Below are 12,665 nucleotides of genomic sequence, written 5' to 3'. Positions count from 1 at the left end.
CTGCCTAGTGGAGAAAATGGAAAATTCAGAATTGACTACACTGAATAGTAGCATTGTGTTGCTACAAGCAGTATGAAAAGTGTTTTGTACAGCACAGCACAAACACAAACCCACTCGCTGAGAAGAGCTGGACCCATAGGTAATATCTAAAGAATACCAATATTCAATCCCTCATACTTTTGCATCTGCCTCCAGACAAATTGTCCATACACATCTTTTCCTTCCAGACCTCTAAGATCTTAAAATGAAAGGCTAAACAATAGAAGGAATATGAAAGCAGAATGCAGTAGTACCACAAGGCTGTCACATTTATGGGTGCTGTAAACTAGCTTGATTTGGGGCTCGCTTGAGTTTCACAGAGCTTTCAATTAGTAGCTTGATTACAACAGGACAGGGCAATGATGATTACTCATCATTCAGAGTCATGGACAAAAGAAAATATACATTTTTAATGTTTTCTATAAGCATCCAGTCACATTCGGTATCAAGGAAAGGATACAAAGCTGTCTCTCATGTCCAGTTGAAGTTAGTCTGTGTGGACAGGGTCTTCTGTAAGGTCCTGTTGGGAAACTACTCAGAGGGCACTTTTCTTACTGAGAAAGGTGGATTTTTAAATTTTGTTCAGGGTTTCCAAATTAATAAAAAGTTACTTTCGGATAATTACATGAATTAACCAGAAGTATTTGTGAGAGGTAGGACTGATACATTTCACATATACATGCACACACATGTGTACACATATGTATACATCTGTCTGCAGCTACACAGTCATATATAATACAAAGTGACTTCAATTTCACAATTTGCTCCATTTCTCTGGTAATGATGTGTCCTGCCACTAGCAGACTACTAAAAATATCCTTATATGATTAAAGACATTAATTCAGCTATGTAACTCCCAAGTTTGGCATACATTCACACATAAGCAGAGCTGCAGAAACACGCACTCTGGCTTGATGAAAAGATAATGTAAATGGTTGCCACTTCCTTACAAAAATTACTCAGCATTATTTCAGCAATTGCAGGAATTCTCTGTGCTGAATACTGGGATCAGAGATTATTTCTAGTGGGTGATATCAACTCAAAAGTTCTGCAATGGTTGCCAATATAAAGACACAGCAAGAACATGCAGATGCTTCTCTAAAGATCCTGGGTAGGTGGTGCTCAGCACTGACCAAATGTGATCTACTTGCAGAATTGGTCATGTGTGCTCCTTTTCACCCCCTTTTATGAGTCCATGGTGCAGGAGGCAACTACAAAACCATTTCTACAGAACAGGAAGCTCATTTTCCCTGCACATGCCCCAGCTGAACACCAGACTGGTTCACTGGCTATTAGGTTGTTAAAACAATGGCAAGAAATTCATAATGCAGCTTATGCGGCAGACATAAGATCCTTTCAAGCAAACCTGCTAATCTGCACGCTAAATACATTTCGCAATATGCTCTGCAGCATGCAAATTTCTATCCCAAAATATCCTAAGAAATCCTCTGCTCCCACAGCAACACACACAGCAATTCTCCAGCTGGGCAGAGTAGCTTGCATGCTGTGCTGAGCTCCCTGGCACGGACTCACAGGAGTCTCTGGAAATCCAAACTGAACTAGCATTTATGTATCCTACAGGAACAAGGCAAATGGGGATGATAATCTGGAAGACAGCCTAAAGGACTTGACTCCTGAAGCTTCCAGTGAAGTATATTCATTTAAATTCTACATCAAATTAAAAAAAACAGAGGTAAATAAATTATCCTTCTACCTGAGAAGGCTCCAAAAAGGCAGTAAGGATTTCAAAGCAGCAATTCTTTTGCCATGTTGAAGAACTGATTTTTTATTCCTGCTTGTGCCACAGGGCTTCTTTTTAATGCCGGGGAACATTTCATACTTGGTCACTAATAAAACTTTCAGTTTAATGCCCACTGAGGCTAGAAGTGCTGACCCATAGCTGAGGTCAGCTAAAAAAGCTCTTGAAGTACAAAATATGCTCTTGCAATGTAAAATGTTTTAATAAAAGTAAAAATAAATCATGTTCAAGGCTTAAAATTAGCCTTTTGGTAACAGTGGGCGTATCTGCCACCACAAGTCTCATCAGCAATAACTATCTCTGCACCTCACCTCTCTGTGTGTAAAGTTAGGATAATGACACATTTTTATCATTGTGATGTTAAATTCAGTATTATTTGTGAAGCACACAAATGTTACGGTTGAGAGCATGACAGATAAGCAAGCATGTGAGACAAAATAATAATTTTTATTCAATGCAAGGTTTCAATGGTATGAATTTAATAAGACCTGGCACCACACAGAGAATAAAGAAGATAAAAAGAAATGTTTAATAGCTCCATGAAGAAGAGATCCTCTATGTGACCAGATAATTACAGCTATATTTTAATATCTATACACAAGAGGAATAAATTTAAGTGGCAATGAAAACTTAACTTTTTACATTCCTCTTATTATTTAACACTGACATTATAAGCCTGAAGTTCTTTTCAAAATATGTGTGTATATGTATGTGCATATTTTAAAATTGCAACACAACCACAGGGAACTATTTCCAAACATTTAAACTAAAATTTAAAAAAAAATAAAGAGAAAACAAAACCAAAACAATCTCATAAAGGAGAGGAGAAAGTGGTGTTAATTTGCTGTGAGTTACTGGCAGAAAGTCAGTAACCAAGGACATTCCTTGGCATTCACCCTTTGACCTGCATAAAGCCAACACAAAGAGTCTTATGACTCTCATGGCACTTCTGTCCTTTTTTATGATAGCTGCACTATCTATCCATTTTATGTTAATACTGTGGAATTTATTCTCTGGATAGAGTGGGTTTTTTTCCTAGAGACTATGGTTAATTAATTGTTTTTGTTCTGGTTGCTGGGTAGTTTCTAATTAGCTGCTTCAGAGATCTTTCTTTGTGTCTTTCTTCCCCTGGGCAATTCCAAAATGCCTCTACAGAGGTCTCTGTGCTTGTCAGGTGGCAGAGGGTCAGTGCTTTGAGGGATCTTCCCAATAAGCTGGTATCCATAGCATTTCCAACAATTTGTCTTTACCTTACCATTTTTTCATTCATTGTTCAGCAGGGGCCCCAGGAAATTCTTTGAAAGAAATAAATATCACACACATACATACACACACACAAATGCATACACATAAAAATGCATGCATACATACATATATATATCCATACACACACACACACACACACACACACACATATATATATATATAAAATTAAAATATAATGACGTTGGTTACATGGTATAAAACTGAATTCTGTTTATATTGGAGCTTCCTTTTGCAGTATATGCTAAGGCAAGGGCCAGCCTATGAATCTGTATTTCTGATAGATGCCACACCTAAAAAAGGACATGAAGGAGCACCACATGGATGTGATCCAGGTTTACAATTACTCTCTGCTAACATCCAAATTTTCTACTACTGATCCATCTGCCTGGGGCAAAAGGGTTTGCCACAAAGGTTAGTCAGCCTGTTCTGGAGGAATTGCAGATGAAATATGCAGCATTTTAAGAAAGCCAAGCTGCATGTTGACATCATTGATGACAAAATGCAGTGACACATAGTCGAAATAATCTTCCACAGAAGAAAAAAAATGCTGGTTTCTCTATTTATTCTAATCTGTACCCTGACCACTGAAATCTGTCAGAACAAGTATGGTGCATAAGCCCCCATAATAATGGCTGTGCTGTACAAAAACAACAGTAATCCTTATAATACACAATCTATCACCACACTTCTTATCTCCTCTTGTGTAATCCCCTGCACACATTAAGCTCTCAGCAATATGACATGCAGAAGAAAAACCATGAGCATTGTGAATGCCCCCTTAGCAGAATTCATCCCACAGAATACAACTGTTCTGATATTGTGCAGGGCCATTTTTCTCTCACTCTTTCACTTGTGGCTCTTCTTCCTCTGGACAGATGCCCCAACAGCAAAGCACTCTCCTTGTGTCCAGTGCCCTGGGAATTCTCTCCTACTCTTACAAGTCCTTTCCATCAAGCTTCAGAAAGGGAAACAGAACAATTTGAAAGCCAAACACTATATTAGAAATCCTACCCAGCAGTTTGACCCCTCAAATAGAAATGTTGTTAAGCACTGCCCAAAAGACTTTGGTGTTCTCTAATGAAAGGATATCCACTGATTGTGGGTAAGGCTTGTGCTGGCAAACCAGATGACAGACAGTGCGTCAGGCACTAGCACCATGTGCTTCTGACTTCACTGCAAGTGCTCTGCAGGAAAGATATTTTTGATTTTTGGGTCACTAAATAATAGGGCATTGTCAGAGGTCACTATGACTTGAAGCAGAAAGTACTTTTTCACACAGCAATTTCTTCTCGATATTTAACTTTGATTATTTCTTGACATGTAGCGTAATGAATCCACAGATCAATTATCCTTCAAGCATACTCATTTTTATAATGTTTTTCTATTCAGAGAGCTACCTTGCTTCAAGCAGAAGACTGAAGACATTGAACCTGCCTGACTTGAAAGAGAAAATGACTATTTCATTGCCATATATATATATATACATATACACACACACACACACACACACACACACACACATATATATATATATATATATATATACACACATACATACATATATACACACTGCTGTATGTTAGATTGTCAGAGCACTCACACTGGGATCAAGACTGGATCATTCCTGGGTGGTAAAACACTGAAGGGATAAATAGGCAGACTGAAATGATTGTTAAGGTAACAACAGCAGAAGCTTTACCGTCCAGGTGACTTGCACTGTCGTGGGTGTCAGCACAACAGGATTGTGCAGCCGTACAATGACGTCTCCCAGCTCTTTCTGGACTTGCCTGTGATCCACACCTTGTGCTGGGGGGCTGATATCTGCCAGGCACACATATGAAATCATCACTTTAGTGAGAAAAGCTATATATGGCATCAATAAAATCTACTGAGTAGCCTGATGACATGACTTGAAAATCCTCTATAGCACTGTTTTTAAAAAAATACAGCACTAAGGTTGAAACCCGGACAAATATAAAATAATGCAAACAAAATCATCCACCTCTAGCCACTTAGGAAATCATGAAATATAAATAAGATTAAAGGAGTATTCTGACTAGATGGCAAAGTTTTCTCAGCTCGGGTAAATGATGAGAGAGATGCAATGTTCACTAGTTTCAAAGTACTTAGATAATAATAATGCTGCACAGATGTCCGGAACCAAATTGGTTAGTATAATTGAAGAAAATGAACAGTGTTTTTTTTATTTTGCTAGAGCATACATGACATTAAGTCATTATATGTTTCCAAACTTTCACTAAGCTTCTTCTCCCCACATGCCATGCACACAAGAAACCAAATAATAAAAATAGCATTTTCTCCTGCAAAGCAAATTTTCCCTTAACAGACATAGCTAATGAAATCTAGTGCAAACATGAAAAAAAGAAAATATTTAATTTAGGAAGCCAAACTGATCCTTATCTAGTAAAAGGCCAACAAAACAATCTACCACAACATTTTCTCTTCAAGATCATGTGCCCTTCAAAGTGGCACATGTATCCAGAAGTAAGAGAATAACATGGACTGATAACAGTAGAAAGTGAATGCCAAGATGTACATGTGGAATTCAGTTTTCTGGTATGTACACTTGAAAAAAAGTGTGATGCTCCCAGTGTAATTTCATTTTCACATGTTGAGGAGGATCCTGGTAGAAAGACAGCTGATCTATTTCTAAGGGTATGATTAAGTATTGGAATAATAGAATCATGACTTAAGCAAAACTGGTGCAAGAAGCTACATCCTGAACACAATGGATTCAGTTAGATATTCTCTCTAACACCTATTTTTTCAGCTATCAGTGAATATACTATTATTTATTATAATTTAGATTTCATGGATAGGAATTTATATCATTTTTTGGAAGAGTTTTTTTAGTATATGGTTTCATCTATTAATAATCCAACAAGAAACCAATTCCATTAGAAATAAGGACTTCTGTCTTTATTTCATATAAGTAATATAAGATAAACCTTTTGAAAGTACCTGATTATCTACTTGCAGTTCATTGGTGAAAATTTACATTAAATCTTATTACTTGTATTTGCTGTACTGAATACCAGGCCATTAAATGTTCAGCTATGAAAGCTACCTGTTGCAAGTTATTATTTTATAGCACTGCTATAGCTGCTTTGTTATTTCTCCATGGCCCCTGTGAAAAGGCTTTCCACCATGTGTCAGCTTCTACTGTGAGCCTGAATTGAATTCAGGCATAATTAGAAATCACATCAAAACATTATGTTAATTTTCAATTGATTTTATGATTTAATTCTATTAAACTGCAGGCTTGCAAAGAAGCTATAAATCCTGTACATGTCTCAGTGTGCTTGACTGCTAAACAGCTTCTGGAAATGGAAGCTGCAACACACGCCGTAGCTAATTAAAAGACATGTTTTTACTGAAATCAAATTGCTTGTCAGTATGTCAGATAAAAAGTCTATACTTGACACTCAAATGCCAAATAAAGTTGTTGTTTTTTTTTAGCTAGGTGATAAGTTATGCAGACTAAAAGTCTGTTGCAATAAAAAGCATGAGTCACCCTATAATAATGGGAAAATAAGAAAGATGGAAACTTGTGATATTCCATGGCTAATCAGGCTAAGAAATCCCTGCACAACTCACTTCTCCAGCTTTTGAGAAGGCAGCTCTATTTTTCCTCTTCCAGCCATAATTACTATTTTGAGGGTGTAACTATTCAGGACAGATTTATTCAGGGCTAGGCTGGGATAAGGGAGGCTGGATGGTTATGTGATAAAGAAGTGCCACTCTACTCTTGTTTATCTCTTTCCATCCAGCAAAGGACCCAAACAACTTACAACACATGCTGGAGACTGCCTCAGGATGTGCCCTCCATTGGCACCTTCAGATCTCCAGAGACAGAAGTCTCTGAATAAAAATAAACGGAGACAGAAGATTTAATTTTAAATTACCTGTGACTATTACTTTGGATTAGAAAAATTATGATTCCAAAGAATTATGAATTTTTGTATTAGGACATGTTTAACACAGAAATACACTCTTGAATTAAGCATTCAAGCAGTATCTTGTCAAAACAACAAAAAAATCCACGCTGTGAAGGGAAATCTGTTTGTGGCAGTTATATTCAGTTAGAGCTTGATGCAAAGTGAACAGACCTCAGTAACTGATTCAGTAGCAATGGAGGACCACAGGTACCAATCCTATCAGCACCCTGCAAATGAGCGATTTCACTTCAGCCTTCTCTCTTGGTTTGCACAATGGACTGATACAAGAATTCAGAAATATAGGTATGTAAGTAGAAGGTCCATGCCTTTCTCTTATTCTTAGAATGCAGATGCCTTAATTTACATGAATTCTCTGCCTAAATGTTGGTTCAGATTAATGAACATGTGTTGTGCATTTCTTTTGATTAAACATAATTCTAAACACAGTGTCTTGCCTGTTATAAACACTTGTTATCATTGTATCGCTGTGAGACACGTGAAAGCACAATGCAAACCACTGCTGTTTGCAAGGCAAAGAAGGCTTTATTTTCTGACTCCAACTTTTACACTTTTCCAAAGGTGACAGTGGATTGGAGAGTGAATGGGCCACCCCTCCAAAGACATTGGACAAACTACTAGTACATCAAGTTTCTCCACCCCTATGAAGGAATGCAAAACAATATGTTGTTTATAGAAAATTGTGTGAGAAAGTTTTCTAACAGAATGTAAACTCAGAAGCCTTTAGAAAATCTTAAGAATTGGGGCAACAATCATAGTATATCCCTACTAATGGAGAGGAAGAAAGGACATGGAGAGGAAAGATACTGAGGAGAGAAGAGTGTTTAGAGTGCTTTTCAGAAAAGCTTGGGCAGGTCACATTGCTTTCAATAGTAACCAGGGACAAGTCGAGTCTAAGTAAATTGCAAACCAAAAAGTCTACACTGTACAAAAGATTAAGGATGCAACCTTAATGCAGCAAACACTGGACTACTCTCATCTTTATTGGTGAAGCTCAAATCACAATTCCTTCAGTGAGTGTGCTAAAGCCAAACAGCCAGACTGACCCATCGGTGGAGCCACAGTTCCTCCTCTCTATTTCAGCTCAAGCACACGAGCCTTGAAACTGCACCTTACCTTGGGTTCGGACAGGGTCTGACATGGGGCTGGGGTCACTCAGGCCCTGTGGGTTGATGGCTCTGACCATGAACAGGTAGATGGTGTTGGGGCGCAGGCCTCTCACAGTGTACAGGGTGCTCTTCACGTGGTTGGCCACCGTTTGCCAGCTGTTGCTCACAGACTGACTGCAACAAGAACACGTGGAAGATTATAAACGAATATAAGAGAAAAATAAAGATGTGCAAGGACCTGTCTTGTAACCCCGGATTGACTCTAAGAGCAGGAAAATGTGGTAAAAGCAGGGTGAAATGAAAAATATTTTTTTCAGTTAGCTCATCGAGACCAGCTAAAAATCATAATGCAGCTGTCAAAAGTATTTCTCTTTGCAATAAAATAAAACTTTTTGCTATTTCTCTAAAATACCTGCAAAAGGAAAAAGGTAGAAAGCTGTAGAGTAAATTTGAATGATAAACAGGCTACTCTTGAACAAAAGGCTTAGAAAGGAAAGTTCTCTTGAAAGAATAATTTTCTACACTGGTAAGTAAACTATGTCAATAAACTGCCATTGGAAGAAAAATGCTCTTGAACTAAATTCACTCTCAAAGTTAAAAAAAAATTGAAAACATTCTTTGAAATGGAGGAAATTATATGAATATTTTCCTACCACCACAATTTCAATTCAACATTATTATAATTAGATTACAATCCACTATATGAAAAGATTTCAAATGTGAATGTTAAAACAACATTTAATGAAAATGTCTGCCTTTTTTAGAAGTTATTGATGGGATGCCATTAAATCTTATCTAGGGTGAAACATAAGTTTAAAGAGAAAATTTTATTTTACTATGCTTTGTTGTATAGCGTTGATAAAAAAATTTTAAATATATTAAAAGGAAAAAGGAAATTGAAAGCTACAAGGTTTATGTTGCTTGAATCACTTCATTCATACAATGCATAAAGAACAACTTCTAGAACAAAACCAACATACTGCAAATACTGTAATGTTCTTTACATACATAACATATGAGTTAAAATTTGCATGCATATGATTATGAAAATTCTTGCATGAATTTTAACTTAAAAGAAAAACTTGTCCTTTTTATAACAACTGGATTAAGGAACACATATAAAAAGGTACAGAATTTGAAGCCAAAATATGCTCTAGAGATACATGTCAGAGTACGGCCCATGCTCAAACAAACATGCTGAATTGGAGCCCAGGAGTTCTTTTGTACTACACAGTAATTGCTGCTGTGTGGAGGGGAGCACCTGAATTCTTTAAAGCCTCAGGCTGCAGGATAAAATCCTAAATTATCAATACTGGTCTTTTCAGTTAGAAGTTTTCATCTATCTAAAACACTAAAAAAATAGACATTTAAAGCACTTTGACCCCTTAATACTGACTGCATTAGCAAGAGCTGGAATTAAAGTTTGCAGAGAGCCTTCAGGATTACCCATTTATTCCCATATTGTCTGTACTATGATAGCCAAGAACCTGCATCATTCCCACAGGAGACTCTCACTGATCATCAGTGTTAAAGGAAAAGTGACAAACAATTACTGCATTGTTCCATTATATTCCTGTTGACCTGAAGAAATAGTTAGATGTCGTCCAATTAATCACTTAGAAAAAAGTGATAAATTAGAAAAAAATCAATGTGAAGAATATTAATCAATGCCTTCTATGGAACTGAGTCATTTAATGAGCTTCTAATGACATGTATAGAGTCCAAACGAACACCACAAAACCCTGGCACTAGGGTTTAAGCAAAATTAGAAAGAAAGGAGCTTAAAGGTGGTATAATTCACATACCTAAAAGCCTCAATGATGTATGCACTAGCTGGTAGGCTTCCAGGGGTCCCTGGCTGCCAGGACAGGGTGACACTGTTCTTAGTAACATCCGTGACCTGAGGTTTGGATGGTGGCCCAGGGAGGTCATTTATATCATAATTTTTACTGACTGCTGCTCCACCGGATTCTGTGAAGGACAAATACAAAATGATTACTTTTTATCCTTGGTTATATAATTTGATCAAAGCAGAAGATTAAAATGAAAAACATGGCAAACATCTGCAAAATCAGCAGAACGGATGTTCTTAATCTATAAAGAACTAAGTCAACAATTGCATTACTACCACATGTTTTTGGATGAAGGGCTATCATTCTCTAGGTACTAATAAAGAAAAAAAAAGGCAAAAATCAAAAGATAAATATATAAAATAAAAAAAAGAAGGAAATGAAAGAATAAAAAAAAGCCCAGCTTACTGAAATGTACATGAAGTACAAAAAACTTTGAGAAATTTCCTGTATTCAAATCAACTGCAGTACTCACATAGAGCACTTTGTATTTTTCTTGCCCAAGCCAACTACTGGATAAAGCCACATTTTATTAATACTCCTGTTAGAAGAATTAAAGCATACTGCACCCACTGGACATAAGTATGAAAATTGCTGCGATGTCAACAGGCATTATAAGACAACAGCAGTGAAATGCAAGATGCATGAAGGAACACAGCCTTCTCATCCAAAACTTCTCCATGTCAAGCCAAGAAGTTGTGGCTCAGACTGCTGTCATATGGTTTATTTTCCTCTGTGCCAAGTGGAGCACATCCCTGGGCATTGCTTACCTGTCACCTCCAGCACAGCACTCCAGGACGTCTCCCCACTGGAACTTGTGGCAACGCAAGTGTAAGTCCCAGTATCAGAGAGCTGGACATGAAAAGGGCATAAGGGCAGCTTTAACAACCTTTTAGAATCAGCTGAGTTTACTCTTATTTTCTTTTTCTAAATGCTCCTTGATAAGAAGGACTTAGCCTACATTTTACACCAGACTAGAAGGCACCAGACATTTTCAAGCAATCATTTAATGGTGGCTTTCATTTAGAGAACTATAATAAGATTACTTGCTTCTAATACTTTACTAATTCTAATTTTCATATTGTTAATGGTACCAGTACTGTAAATGCTCCACAATGGAGCACTGACAGTGTCAGCGTTTGCATTGGTTACAAAAAATGCAGGTGAAATCAGGTAACATTTATATACAATATAACAATGATTAACCTCTTAGAGGGTAAAAGCTCAGCATTTATTATCCCAGGATGACCCACAGGTCTAGTTTCCAGTGCCAGGAAGGATGTTACATCACCTTAGACTCTTATGACAGATAAAGTAATTTCTATGCACCCTACATAAAAATGCTGCTAAAACTTAACAGTTCTCTCTTAACAGTGGCTCTCTCGACATAGACAATCCTCCAAGCAATTTCCAAACAGAAGCATTAAATTAGATCCTACACCATGCTTACCTTTCTTCTATCTCACATGGGATATTTTTTTAGGCTTGCAAGGCCCTTTGGTAGCAAAAAAATATTGCATTTGTATAAAATTATTGTGATTCCCTTGTCAATTCAAATATTTTAAATTTATTTAGGGAAACTGTTTTGAATTAGGTTGTCAATATTAATCTCATCACCGTAGAAACTGTTTTACTAGCAAATTTGCCAGGGGTTTTCCTATTTCCTGTTTAAATTTAAAATAAAGATTTCTGAGTCAGGAACAAGTGAAGACTACAGGGATGGATGGAAAATGGTAAATTTACAAAACACAAAATATATGGAGGAGTTCTCCTTTCATAATGCATAAAGCATGGTTATCTGGAGGTGGAAGCAGAAAAGGGTGAGTGCTGACTCTAGTGATTAAGAATTTTATTCACCATCACATGACTTGATGGAAAGAGAACTGCATCCAAGGAGCTTTATTGGGCTTTAAAAAATTGTAATGAGTTTTCTGTTAAATGCAGATTGGCACTGTAGCATATATCCTTATATGTCACTCTTCAAAAAGAATGTCAAGGCAAAAAAGCAAGATGTTTTTTAGATTACTTGTAGCTATATACTTTAATTAATTTTTAGCTTTGTCACGCATGAATTTTGTTGCTATTTTTCTTCAGATACACTGAGAATGCTTAGGTGAGGAAGCAACTCATTAATGCCAGCTCAATTTTCTGAATGAACATGCTTTTCAGGAGATGGTTATGTGTGTGAAATACAAGCAATAATGAAAACCCCTCTGACAATGGCTCAAAGACTCAAAATACAACAGTGCTGCTACTGAAATGTGAAAGACTCTTGAAAAGAGAGATTTTCCAGAGGAGAGAGCCTTATACCATTTTGAAGCCGTGTTTTATTTTGCTTCCTCTGAGATTTTATTAAATATATAATTCTTCATTATGTGATAATGGGGACTATTTCTCAAGGCTATGGTTCTTAACTGCATTTGTGTACTACTGTGACAGATGGTGCACTCAATGAGGTATGTGGTATACACAACAGAGCAACTTGAAGAAGGCAAACAACATACAAAGCAAGCTGGAAGTACACGGCTTCTTGCAAGCTTTAGCAAATTATCTAATTTCCAGGTTGTGGATGGATTAGAACCAGATTTAGTGTGTTGGTACTTCAATTGTTTATACTTTTTTTGATCTATGGGGAAAAAAAAAAAGGGGGAGGTGAATAGGA

General features: G+C 36.9%; 1 protein-coding gene across 6 annotated transcripts in view; it reads right to left on the bottom strand.

The window, feature by feature from the left end:
- The window catches only part of ROBO2 (roundabout guidance receptor 2), an 857,210-nt gene that overhangs the window by 79,562 nt on the left and 764,983 nt on the right, over positions 1–12,665 (bottom strand). For all 6 annotated transcript variants that reach the window (XM_021532362.2, XM_021532365.2, XM_021532367.3 and 3 more), the window contains exons 11-14: positions 10,774–10,855; positions 9,959–10,124; positions 8,161–8,327; positions 4,767–4,888 (exon numbers count right to left, since the gene is read on the bottom strand). In XM_021532362.2, the coding sequence (XP_021388037.2) occupies positions 4,767–4,888; positions 8,161–8,327; positions 9,959–10,124; positions 10,774–10,855 (537 nt within the window). The remainder of the gene's footprint in view (positions 1–4,766; positions 4,889–8,160; positions 8,328–9,958; positions 10,125–10,773; positions 10,856–12,665) is intronic.

Source organism: Lonchura striata, chromosome 2, assembly GCF_046129695.1.
Source record: "Lonchura striata isolate bLonStr1 chromosome 2, bLonStr1.mat, whole genome shotgun sequence".
NCBI classification, from domain to species: Eukaryota; Metazoa; Chordata; class Aves; order Passeriformes; family Estrildidae; genus Lonchura; species Lonchura striata.
This window is presented reverse-complemented; position numbering and strand designations above follow the sequence as displayed.